This window comes from Apteryx mantelli, chromosome 1 (assembly GCF_036417845.1).
Source record: "Apteryx mantelli isolate bAptMan1 chromosome 1, bAptMan1.hap1, whole genome shotgun sequence".
NCBI lineage: Eukaryota > Metazoa > Chordata > Aves > Apterygiformes > Apterygidae > Apteryx > Apteryx mantelli.
The window spans coordinates 218,465,237-218,478,036 of NC_089978.1; the positions used below are offsets into that span (position 1 = coordinate 218,465,237).

The following is a 12,800-nucleotide window of genomic DNA, read 5'->3' on the forward strand; positions in this document are numbered from 1 at the left end:
AGACATCATGCTTCTTAGCACCAGGGAGTATCCCAGTTTCCTCCCAAAACTACTGCTGTCACTTGAACTGAGAGCCAGAGCAAAGAGTCAATGACACAGATGCAAGTAGACATTGGCCAGTGGACCATGGTTAGTTCCCACCTAATATGATGGAGAAGAGGGGACACCAATCTTTCTGCTTCTGTCTTTCTGGCACCGCCACTAATTGAGGAATCACAGCACAACCTCCTTGCCCCAAGGAGGCTGCAATTTTTTCTTCCCACTCCTCAAAAATCAAAGACAGCTCCAAGGGATGTGAGCTCAGCCCACACATCCACCTCCATGGTGCCCACATGTCCATCTCCACCACACCGAGGTCTGCACTCCTCTGCTCCCACCTGCCCCGGCTGACGCTTGCAGCACCGGCGAGGTCAGAGCGATGGTTTCGCATTTCCCAGCCACGTCGTTGCTGCTGCTCGGCTTGCTACGCCTTGCAGTTCGGATGGATGCGGGGCAGCAGTCTGTCCTCGCCCGGGTGGTGAGATCCACGGGGGTTTGCATCAGCGCAGCCCAGAGCGTTTCCCATTGCTACAAACCTGCCTCCTTCCCATTTCAAACGCTTTCTTCCAAAGGTAACCGGTGCAAACGCCCTGCTAACCCCCCTCACCCAAGCCCGAATCCAACCCCGCACGAGAGCACAGCTCGCTCGGGCTGCGGGACACGTGCTGCATTGCACGCGAGCGCCTCAGTCCCTGGCAGCCTGCACCACCACCGACTTCTAATGTTATTCAGAAGTCTGGTCATTTTGCATTCAGACGGAGTCAGTCATCGAAAAAAAACAGGGTGACTAACGCCGAGCACTAGCAGGCATCAGCCGCATCCCGCGTTGCCTTGTCTTGTCTTGTCTGCAACCAGGCCGTTAGCCACCAGGGCCACTACGCCGAATTAACCCCATCATGGCAAACACGCCGCGGCTTTTGCGGTGGGACGGTGGCAGCCCAAACCAGGAAAGGCAACCACAGATTTTCCAAAATCTGGCAGTCAGACTGTAAAGTATACGTAAAAAAGACTTCCTTCCACCCATGCATCCGCCACCGAGAAGCTGCTCAGATTGCTGCAATTCCGACAACCGTTTGTGGACCATCCTTTAACCATTTATTAACGTATTTACAGAGCCAATGTGTTTGACTTGGATTCGTTTCGGTGCGGCTCAGCTGCATCCAAACCAAATTCTCCACTCAAAAAAAAAAAGAGAGAAAAGAGGGGGTGGGGGGTAGCAGCAGCAACCAGAGGCAATTGCATGTTTAAGAGAACTAGACTGAGCTGTGTTCTCCCACCTAGGTGTTATTCCCAGCTGCTGCTACAAGGTGGAAATCCATTCCCTGCCTTTGGCAAACTAAACCTCGGAGAAACAAAACAAAGCGAAAAAAATCACTGCTGGCAGGTGCCTCTTCTGTCTCGACTCACTCTGCTCAGGTCACGGCTCAACAGCACGGAGATTTCGCTGGCAAAGCCCCTCCCCAGTCCCTGTTCCCACCCCCGAGCATCCTCCTCGGCTGTGAGCTGGATCCATTGCTCCAACTGGGAAACGGATCCTGATTTGAAAAAAATGACAACAACAACAACAACAAGAATATATATATATATATTTATATATATATAAAAATACACACACACACACACACACGCACATATATATATGGGGGTTTATCACCAAAATATTGACAGTGAGCAAAAACGAGTCAAAGACTCAAATTTCTGGCCCAGAGTCACCCCGTTGGCATCAAGGTCGGCTGCTCGGCCGGGTCAAACCCTGAAAGCAGGAGCTTGCTTGTAATGAACGGAGACGGGCGACACCTCGGCCGCTTAGCGCCTGGGTGCCTGCACCCTCCCCTCGGACGGGACAACCCAGCGGCGCCCGGCTGCAATTTTGGGGACAGAATAATTAAGCCGCGGGGCTTCCTGGGGCGCTGCAATCGGAGACGTGGCTCTCAGCCCCCGCCTTCGTGCCCACGAGCCAGGCACAAGAAGCGCGCGTTATCTGCCTGTTCATCCCTCCCGCCTTCCCCCCCCCGAAAGCTATCCGTCTCCCTTGTTTGCAGGCTCAGCCGTTCCCCAGCTTTCCCGGAAACCCCTCCTAGGCGGAGGAAGCGCACCAGCGCCCGGGCGACGGCTGTGCATGCCCCTTCCGCGTGGCCGCGGGCGTTGCGTGCGTGCGTGTTTGGCACGGCTGCGGAGGAACCGCCGGCAGCCCGCGGCGGGCAGCGACGGCGGGCAAGGAGAGGCCCACGCGGCTCCCGCCGGCGCGCACGCGAGCGAGGCGTGCACAGCCCGCGCCGCTGGCCCCGATCGCTCGCACGTGCTCGGCGCCTGCCGCCAGCGCCCCTCGCACGGGGACATCGCGGCGCGGCGGGGAGCGAAAGAAGTAAACAGGTTCATCCGTCCCTCCGTCACCCCCCCCTTCCCCGCGCCGGGCAGCCGGGCAAACAAGTTTACAACCGAACTCCGCAATGCTTTTTGGCTCGGGCAGGGGAAAACATAACTGTTTGCAAGGGTTTCGCGTTGCAGGGCCAGTTAACCCCATCCCTGCCAGGTCCACCCCAAAAGTCCCGCTGCCGAGGGCTGCCTTCCCCGCTAAGCGGGCTGATCCCAGGGCTGGAGGCTTTGCAGAAACCTGGCCAGCGTCTCCTTTTTCCCGGCGGATTTACTCTCACCCCTTCCCCAGCCCCGGGGCCGCGTGGTTTCTACCAGTTTCTGGGAGATGTTCCTGCAACCTGCTCTTAAGGCAAAGTCACCACCCTGCCCTTGAATAACCTATGCCAAAGACTGTCAAAGCTCTCCCTGGTTTCCAACCCGACTCTCTCCGCCGGGGTTTTGACACCCTGGTCCTACCCCGCAGTGGCTAGGGCTTGGTTTCGAAGGTCCACGTTGCACCACTTTAAGGTCAAAGAAGGCTTCTGGGCATAGGGACACGCTGGGGGATGCTGCAGGAGCACAGGCTCACGACAAGCCGGCTTGTCCTTTCAACAGCCGCAGGGGGTTGCCCGCGTGTTTTTTCGGCTGAAGTCCCCGTGCAGCCGCTGTCAACAACGTCCCGTGCTGACGCGGGCCGCGGGGACCAGCCGGGGCAGGGGACAGCAGCGCCGGCACGGCCCGCAGGCACGGCGCGTCCTGCCCGCAGGATCGAATCACCGGCTTCGCTGCCGGCCTCGAAACAAGCTGGGCTCGGACCGGCCGGAGCGACCCCTCGCCGAGTTGGCCCTGGGCCAGGAAACGCGGCCAAGGGAGAGCTGGCGGGAGGGCTGGCTGCGGGAAAAGCAGCTGGTTTTCCTTGCAAGCCCTGTCCGGAGGGCACAGATATGGGGGGGTGGGGGGGCAGATATTTCTGCCCCAGCAATGTGCACAACCCACGTGGGATGCCACGCTGTGCAACGAGCTCCGGCCATACGCGGCCCAGCCATACGGTACGTGGGAGCGTCCCCAGACGCAGGCGGCCGCGGCCGCCTAGATTTGGGATGGAGAGGGCTCAGCAAAACTAAACCGAATTCAGCAGCTCCGATCCCTTCCCGTGGCGCTAGCTGAGCCACGGCAGCCACGCTCATCAGATCCCGCGTGCTGAATGAAACAGGGTAAGGGCAGATATAGAAAGAAAACCCATAAAAATGAAGCAGTTGTGGCTCACGCTTAGGACAGCAGCCTGGGAGCCAGGAAAGCCACAGTCCTAAGCAAGTCCTCCAGCAAATCGCTCCACCTGCCCGTGCCTCAGTTTCCCCTGCCTCATATGATACAGTTAATCCTCCGGAGAAGAGAAGAGAGGGAAAAAAGAGAAGAAAAGAAGAGAGAAGGAAAACAGGGACTAACTAGCCAAGGGCAGGCCAAAAACAATCTCAGCAGCCTGATACGAATCAACAACGTGATGCCACTGTAAAAAAAAAAAACCAACAAAAAAAACCCACACACAAAAAGGGAAAGCCTCATTCCAGGCTGTTTTAGCAGTACCCAAAATGCAAAAGGTCAGGTTTTCTGGCCCTGCTGGTGCTGGTTGCTCAGCACCGAGGAGGGACATGTCTCACTCTGGGCCCCACACTTTTCAGAAGAGCTCAAACCAGGGACAGTCCAGAGGAGGGTAACAGCAGAGATGTTTCCAGGCTGGGATTCATGGGAGAGCACAAAATAAGGGAGAAACTTGTAGATGTGGCATGGGGAGAAAGCACGGGAACAGCTTTCTGTCTGAAAAAGAGTGTTATAAAGAAAATGCTAACTATCTTGATAGCCTTATATGCAGCAAGGAAGATTCAAGGTAGATACAGGAGAAGTTGTCCAACTACTAGGGGAACCCTGGGGGAGGCTGTCTTGGGGGGCATAAGGAATCCCCCAGGGGAAAATATAAGAAAAAAAAAAATAAGGAGAAATTTAAAACTGCTCCAAAGGGTTTGGTCTTGCCTTACATCGCCAGTCACATTTTCTAGCCTTTCTGCTGATAAAATGCGGCTATTGTGGAAAAGAGCGGGGTGCCCAGCAGAGGCTGGGGCAGAGCCTGCGTGTGCGTGTGTGTGCAGGTGTGCCTACATGCACGCACGCACCAGGCCAACAGCAGTGACACCTTGCCAGCTGCCGCTTTGGAAAACCTCCCACGTACCTCCACGAAAATCCCGGGGTCATCTGATTTTGTGCCAATACCTCCAGAGTTGGGCTCCTCCAGAGAAGATGCGTTGGTGTTTCCCTTCTCAAGGCTCATGTAAGCCTGTGTATCTGGGCTTGCAGGGCTGTGGTCATCAGAGGCAAATTGCTTATCGGTCTGGAGGGGCAGGGGCTGGATTTCTACCTGCCCCTCTCTGCAGCAGCAGGGTTTCTCATGGAGGAGAAACCTGTTGCTTCTGGGTCTTCATTTTGCTTCTGTGTAGGCCAAATGATGATGATTTCAGCAAGTTGCTTCTCCAAGAGAAGTAACAGGGACAAAACTCCAAGACAGCGCTCAAGCCCCAAGCACCAAATCAAAGTAGGGCAAACAGGAAGGAGGATGAGGGAATAGGACCAAGCTTGAGATCCAGAAAGACTCGGGAGTTGGTTTATGACAAGGTTCATTTCTCAATAGTCCCAGGTGCGTTAGGAAAGGATTAGGCATGCCAGACACCTTGGCAACATGGGCTACTGATGGCGAGAAGAAGATCTGGGGGAGGCACCTGAGATGGTTTGAGGCCAGGCTGAGAAGTGACCTGCAGTAAGTCAACGGTGTGATCTGAGCCCTCGTTTGAAGCCCAGGCTCACGCTAAGCTCCTGAGCTCCCTGGAGGGGTGACCTGACCCATCTCACACAGACCAAGCCCAGCCAGCTCGACTCTTCCCAAATAACATGGACACTGAGCCTGGCCTTCAGCCAGCAGCGTGGAGAGAAAACACATGAGTTGTGTTCATGCCTGCTTACCGTGTAAACATGGCACACGAGAGTCCTCCAGCCACGCAGGAGGAAGGCAAGAGCCCAAAGGAGGGTTTTTCCAAACCACTTGCCAGCTCCTCAGAGGTCACTTGCCAGCACATTGAATTGGCTGGTGGGTTGCCGGCCTTGGAAATGCCAGTTACCGACATGTTTGTCTGCTCTTAGGTTAGGAAATGAAGAGCTGCTATCAGGAACTGCATCTTTAGGTGGTTTCAGTTCCCAGACTCAGGAAGTCTGAGAAGCTTTAACCACCCATCTTTGCCACCGCGGCGGGTTTCTGAGGCGTAACCTGGGTGCAGAGCGGGTCCCGACAGAGCCGGTGCTGAACAGCTGAACCCCTCGACCTTACAGCTCACTCCTGACAGCATGCCACCCTTTCTAAGGCCATGACGACCCACATGCCTCCTTGACAAGTGCCAGACACAGGGGCTCCTTAAACCTATTAAAAAACTCTGAAGAAACACCTAAAGAAACGTGCTAAAGAAACTCTAATGTCAAAGAGGCAGCGGGGAGGCCGTGCTCCCTGAACACTTCCTCGGAGCTAAAGAGAGCAGAAACGTGCCTGGGGTCGGTGGGATGGGGGACGGACACTGCTCGTTTGGGTCATTTATTCCTGTTTTGCACAGCGGTTGCTGGAGAAGCAGCCGAGGCGAAAGGTGAGGACACGAAACCAAGAGCCTCAAAGAAACACCCTGGCGAGAAATGCAGGTGAGGAGGGAAGTGGGATGTAAGGGAGTTTCCAGTTTCCCAGGAAAGTTGTTCTTTGAAAACAAGACGGCGGAAGCCAGCGCGTCAGGCAAGCCGGGGTGGCTTTGAGCAAACACCTCCGTGGTCCCGGTCACCAGACTGGACCCAGAGCACAGATGCAGTGGGCAGATGCCCCCTGGCAGCTCCCTGCTCCCCACTTTGGTTTTCCCTATCCGGCAGACCTGTGTGGCTCGGAGACATAATGCGTTAGCACTCAGAAATCGCCCTGCGCGCCTTCGATGGGAAACGCTGAATACAAGGCTGTCAGGAAACCACGACATCCGAAGCAACGGATGACCTGGCTAGCAAACGCAGCAGCAATAAATCTGCAAGGCTTTCTCAGCAAGCCAGAAAACAGCCAAAGGTGACAAACTCATCCGTTTCAGTACCGAAAATCCACAGAAAGGCAAATCTGTGCCTTTAGCCTGAATCACCCTGAAAAAGTCGGTAGTTTCCCAACAGGGAATGTTATAATCGGATTATATCTAGGAGTTGTGGATTCAAGTACGTGTTTGATAGAGAAGAGGATACGCAGCAGAAGTAACACCACCAGGACAGGGCATTGCCGTGCCCTTTCTCCTCGTACCCACGCGCAAAAGGCACCTGCTCCTGCTAACAAATAGCAGAGCCACCTTGATTTCAGCAGGCAGAAACGGGGCCATAACACGTCACAGCTTCTGCTAACAGAGGGTGAAAAGGTGTAATAATGAGCAGCGTTTTTGTAACGGCGGGTCTGTTTACCTGCTCCTCCCTGCACGCAGCTTGAAGTCGGAGCGGTTGGTGCCAGAAATCACCTCCGCAACGTTATTCACGCCAGGGCATTTCTTGCAGGTGCCTGACGTACGGAGCTGCCAGGCTCCAGACCTGCCAGAACAGCTCCTGCCGGGTGACGTGATCACCTTCCCCCTCGGTGGCAGCTTCTCCCACCTTTCAGTAGGAGCTGCTCGCAAGGGATTGCTCTGATGGAACCCAGCAGAGAGGAGCCAGAGGAGGCTGGAGGTCAGCAGGGCTTTGTGCACATCCATCAGATGCTGTTCCCCCCTCCCTCCCAATGCCACAGGGCCCTGATGGGATCCTGCAAACCAGGGGTCCTCTGTGCAGACAAGCACCCGTAGTGACTGGGACATCACACTCAAGGGACATCTAACACAACATGTCTGCAGCACAGTGGGGTCAATGATGCAACGCACCATGCAGACATCTCTTTGCAGACCATCTCTGCCCTGCAAGCATCCTGAGGGCTAGACGTGGGAGCTGCCATTACAGTCTCAAAGATCTCCAGTTTGGCTGACAGTGAGTGAATCAGTCCTCGTAGCACCTCCAGGTGGTAGATGTGATGTGGGGAAAAAGGACTCTGGGAAGAATAAGGCTGATTTTTCAAAGGAGCTGAGGGGAGCTTGGCACCTGCTGGTTTTCCCTGTGCAGTGGGTGCCCAGGTCCTTTAGCCCCTTGTCAAGTCCTGAAGTCGTAGTCATCTCAGCTGAGCACAGCTATCTTGAAGAAAACTGTCTGGGAGGACCTGCATGTCTGGTTCACACTAGACACCTCGTTGCAGAGGACTAACGAAGGCGAGAGCCGTCTCACCCCAAGTGATATATGCAAGGACTCACACCAGATCGCTCTCCAGCCTGGGAAGAGAGGTTTGGTCTACCTCTTCTGCAGCAACCACCAGGCAATGCTTCCTTTCCTGCTGCCAACCAGGAAGATAAAGGACAAAGCTCAGGTTTCAACCACATGCAACAGCACAGACCCATCCAGGAAGCCCCAGATCACTGTGCTTTTTCCGGTGTCCCTTCTTCCTCTTTCGCCTCTGCAAGCTGTGGCTGTTCCTTCAGATGCTGCACAGAAACCCAAGTGCCTTGCATGGCAGGATGGTGACATACAGCGGCTGCTCTGCGTAGCACAGGGTACAGTTCCTCAGGGGCTTCCCAGAAACACCTCCAGCAATGCTGTCTGGGGAAGGAGCGACAAAGCAAATGGTGCAGGTAAGCAAGTCTACCACAACCACGGTTCTTCTTGTCTCCATCTCGTTATGAGCTCTTCTCATTTATCCTGCAAAGACACCTTGCCCAGCACAGCCAGCTGCAGCCATGTAAGTGCAACGGCCACGGGCTTTGCCTGGGGTTACGCTGGTGTTACAACACCCCTGCTGATTTCCATGTCAGCAGAGCCCTTTCGCAGGGACATGGCATCCACCATCACCTCTCCAAACCACAGCCTGTGTCCTTCCAGGCCCACCTCTCCTATCGGCACACCAGGGACCTTGGTCCTGCTCAGCTGTCCCAGAAAAGACCATCAATGGACAAAATCAACACCAGCCACTCCCGAATCTGCCCCACTCACCAAGCAGGGCCTGGAGGCCCCTTTCTTGCCCGACTCAAGGCAGGCATCACCATGCAGCTTCCTTTGCTCAGACTTGTCTCGCAGTAACAGACCCTCATGACCGGTGATCCAAACAGTGCCCAGCAGAGTTCACCTATCCAAGAGCTCAAATCCAACCTATGCCTTTATATATACTCGGGTCCTTATTCATGTTATCATGCCTTTTTTTCAACTGGGAAGCATCTTGATCATGCATCTATCATGCCCATTCCAAGTGGATAATTGCTGTATCCATACCCTTGGGAGCCAATCACCACGGGCATCATGCGTTCAGTCTTTGATCCGTGGCTTTCAGTGTTATCTCCAGGTCCTTCCCAGCCCACAATACAGTGAAGGGCTGGTATAGACCTTTGACAGATGACAAACATCCTGTTCTTTGACAATAACTATTTTGACTGCTTATCTCCTGTAATCTCCCAGTCTTCCTTATGTCAGCTGCTTGGCTGCCATAATTAAACTGTATTTTTCAGGTTGGGTGAAGGGCATTTTAGATGCAAAACTGACAACATTTCCCATCAGCAGAGCTGCATCCATGGCTGGGGCTTTGCCAGAGTAATAGCACTGCTCAGAGAACAGGACCTTCTCCCAGCTGATGCAGTGATGCAGTAAGAAATTAATTCTTGCCCGGAGCCCAGCTCCAGGCTGCCCTGGAACATCCCTGCTAGAAATACTTTTGTTTAATGTCTTAAACTGCAAAATGCACTTGAGGTTGGCTAAACAGCAACTTTTTCACAGATGCGAAGTTTAGACCCTGGGGCAGTGCAGCTGGCTACAAAGCCCAGAGAGAAAGGAGGCAGAACAGAGCCAAATACTGAGGATTTATTGCAGACTTGTGAGGGAGACCTGAGACAGTGATGCCAAAGCAACGAACGGTGAGAAGCCAGCAGACCTAGCGTGGAGGTTGCCTGCATTTACCCCCCCCCCCCCAGGATACTCTGTTTCCCCACACAGGGCTGTGCAAAGACAGCTCAGGGCCTCCAGAAATGCACATCCCCAAATTTCCTTGTGCCTCAGGCTACCTGGGGTTTGCAGATCAGCAGCCTCTAGGCAGAGCCTCCTCCTCGCACCCCACATCTGGATGGTGCTGAGAAAGCCCTGTGGGGAGACACTGCTCCAGGGGCACCGTTTCCTAGAGCAGCTTAACTCGGAGGTGACACCGTGGGAGGAGTGGGCTATTCAGGGCCAGGCCTTACAGAGAGCCTCTACAAGCACAGTCACGGCCAAATTCACAGAGGTCTATTCTAGTTCTTTCCCTAAGTCAGTCTTACAGTCTCCATCTGCAAGAAGAAGGGATCCTTTGGGGGGGGGGGGGTCCTCCCGCATGAGCTCAGCATGCACACACAAGTGATGGGCAAAACCCATTCACACTGGCCACTGTGCCATGTTGGACCTTCCCAAGATCTTCCTGGAGGAGCTGCAAGTCAATGCAGAGAGCTCCTGGCAGCTGTTCCCTCCTGTGACTGCTCTGGCATTTCAGATGGACCTCTGGAGGAGGTTCACAGCCTGTGAGGTGTCGCTGGGCCAGCAACCCAACACTTGCAGAACTGAATTGCCAGTAGCATGGCCAGGAGGACCTGCAGATTAGCTGTGCCCCAGGTATCTGGAGCTGATGCCAGACACAGCATGGTCCTATGCCAGAGCAAATAGGTCTTCCCAGATTCAGCGGTGCTGGGCAGGACTACAGAGAGATACATCCTCATCACTGCAAACGCATCGCATTGTCCCAAGTGATGGAGACCTGCCGATCTTTCCTATCGTTCGGGATCGCTGCTGAGGCAGCGACGTGGCCATGCCAGCTGCCATTCGACACAGGAGGCTCTCCCCTTGCTCTCCACGCCCAGTGCCAAGGGTTTAGTATTTTTAAAGCATGGCACTTTCTGCTTTCCTCCAACTTCCCCACCTCCTAGTGTATCTCCTTATGCTCTAAATGAATCCATTTATCGCCTAAAATTAATTCAAGACCTGAAGTCAGCAGTGTTGTCAAGATGCGAGGGTGTGAACCACATCACGCTTCATTGAGCCTTAAAAGGCAACACAAATCTCCTTGCCTGACATCATGGGATCTGTGAAAATAACTCCAGGCAGAATGCCATACACCCAGCACATCCTCCCCGAACAGGGAGAGGTGAGAACAACATATCCAGCCCCTCTCCCCCAAATTTCCCAGCTCTCCCAGCTGCCCTTTCTCGCCATCCCAACCGCAGCATCTAACATCTCTGCAGTGGCACCAGCTGCCCCAGCACATCACCGCCGGCCCCCGGCAAGGCACCGGCTGCCGACCAGCTCGGGAACACCGCTCCACCTCAGCAAAGCACCTTGTTTGAGTGGCCGACCAGCATCCTCCCCCTGCGTCCTTGCACGCCCTGACTTCCCCCAGCTCCTCACACTTGTGGGTCTCCCTTTGGCCCTCCGCGGCCAGTGTCAGCTCAGCAAAACCCAGCAGGGTCCACTTCACGGCCAGGGCTCTTAGGCACACAGTGAGATCCAAGAGGTAACGTGGCCCATCACAAACCCCAGCAGTGCAAAGACACGCGAGATCAGTTCATGTCTGACACCTCAGAGAAGACTTGTTCCCTCGTGCACGTTTTTTCTCCCAGTGTAGCTCCTGAGACAACATGCCCACCTCCTTTCCGCCTTGCTTCAACACCACGAGCATCCCACTCTGCTCCCCACCATAACCGCACTGCGATATCCCACTGGGACCCAGAGCCGTGGGGATGAGGAGGTGACACTACGGCCTCTGCTTCGCAATGGCCCGGGGAGGATGGGCAACTCCTCCATCCGCCCAGGGGGTATTACAGGACCAGCGGTCAGGGCCTTAGGTCTTGTAGGCTGTGTCCCCCTTGCCCCATACCAACCTGCCACGCCGGGAAGAAGGCGAGGGCTGTTTTTTTTGCCAGTTGCTAGGATGGAGTTTTGCGGGAAAGGTGATGGTTTGGAGGCCCTGCCACAGATCAGAGAGCACCACGGAGCGAAAAGAGGGCTGCCCCAGAGGGATACACCTTCTTGAAAGCCCCCTTTTCCTCCCTTGCCCTCTCCCACCAGGCCCCAAATCTCGGCTCTCTGAGCTCCTCCAGCCACAGCTGAGCATCTCCCAGCCAGACCGGCAAAGACCAACACAAATGCGTGCAGTTTGCCGGGGCTCAGCCTGCAGCGCCCAGGAACAGCCTGCCAGCACGGAAACGTCCTGCTTTTCATCTTGTCCCTGCCCAGAACACCTCTTCCCCACCATAGCTCAGGGAGGTTAAAAACCCACCGCCGAGGGAAGATGGAGAGAAGAAAGCTGCACTTCGCAGGTGCATCCAGGCCCGGCGCAGAAGCTCAGCTGCATTTATGGCCATCACCTGCCCGGCATCGCGGTGTCCTGCTCGGCATACCGGCACGTCCTTCCTCTTCCTCCCCAGCGAGCCTGAGGCTGCAGGCCAGAGCCTGGGTGCCCACGTCTCCCACCACCCCACCAGGAGACACCAGCACGAGGGGGCAGGGACACCCCCAGCCCCCCCACAGCCTGGCCCCCTGCAAGGGCATCCCCCGGGGTGCCCCCCACCCTGGGCGCCCCGAGCCTCCTACCTTTGCGGAACGGCATGTGGGGGGCAGGGCTGCGCTCGGACGCCTGGGCTCCGCAGTCGCGGTCTCCCCTCCCGGGGCCGATTTCTTGCTCTTCGCTTTTTTTCTCCCCCCCCCCCCTCCTTCCTCCCCCGTCTTCTTTAGAAGGAAACGGACGTATTTGGGCAAAGCCCGGCAGAAATCGGCGTCATTTGGAGGCAGGCGCTGCCGAAAGGAGGAAGTTCTTGCAATTTCGGCAGGTTTTAACCCTTCGCCGCCCGATGGCAACAAGGCTGGCAGGGAGGGGGAAGAGGGCCAGGACAGGGAGCTGATGGCCCTAGCGAGGGAGATGTGGCGCTGGGGACCCTGTTTTGCTTTGTTTTTTACTGGTAGGACCAGTAAAGCGCTGGGCGTCATGTGGTGGACGTAGGTGGGATAAGGGGATAACGGCGCGGATCCCCCACTTTGCATCTCCCGGCTGTCCTTGCACAGCCAAGGCAAGCAGAGATTTGGATCTTGCTGTGCCAACCTGCATGCCAGGGAAGTGCAAATTCCACGCTGGAGAAGCACAAATCCCCTCTGCAGGTATCGCAGCGGGGAGGGGAGGCAGGGCAGCGCACACAAGGCTGGGACGAGCCAGGGCTCGACGGCAAGCTGAGCCCAGAGTTTTGTGGGCTTGTGAAGCTTAATGGCTAAAATTCAACCTGCAG

General features: G+C 55.5%; 1 protein-coding gene across 1 annotated transcript in view; it reads right to left on the reverse strand.

The window, feature by feature from the left end:
* PFKFB3 (6-phosphofructo-2-kinase/fructose-2,6-biphosphatase 3) overlaps positions 1 to 12,147 on the reverse strand; it is a 44,319-nt gene extending 32,172 nt beyond the window's left edge. Inside the window, exon 1 of the mRNA XM_067317473.1 lies at positions 12,115 to 12,147. Coding sequence (XP_067173574.1) covers positions 12,115 to 12,130 — 16 coding nt within the window. The 5' untranslated portion in view covers positions 12,131 to 12,147. The remainder of the gene's footprint in view (positions 1 to 12,114) is intronic.
* Positions 12,148 to 12,800: the final 653 nt, after the last annotated feature.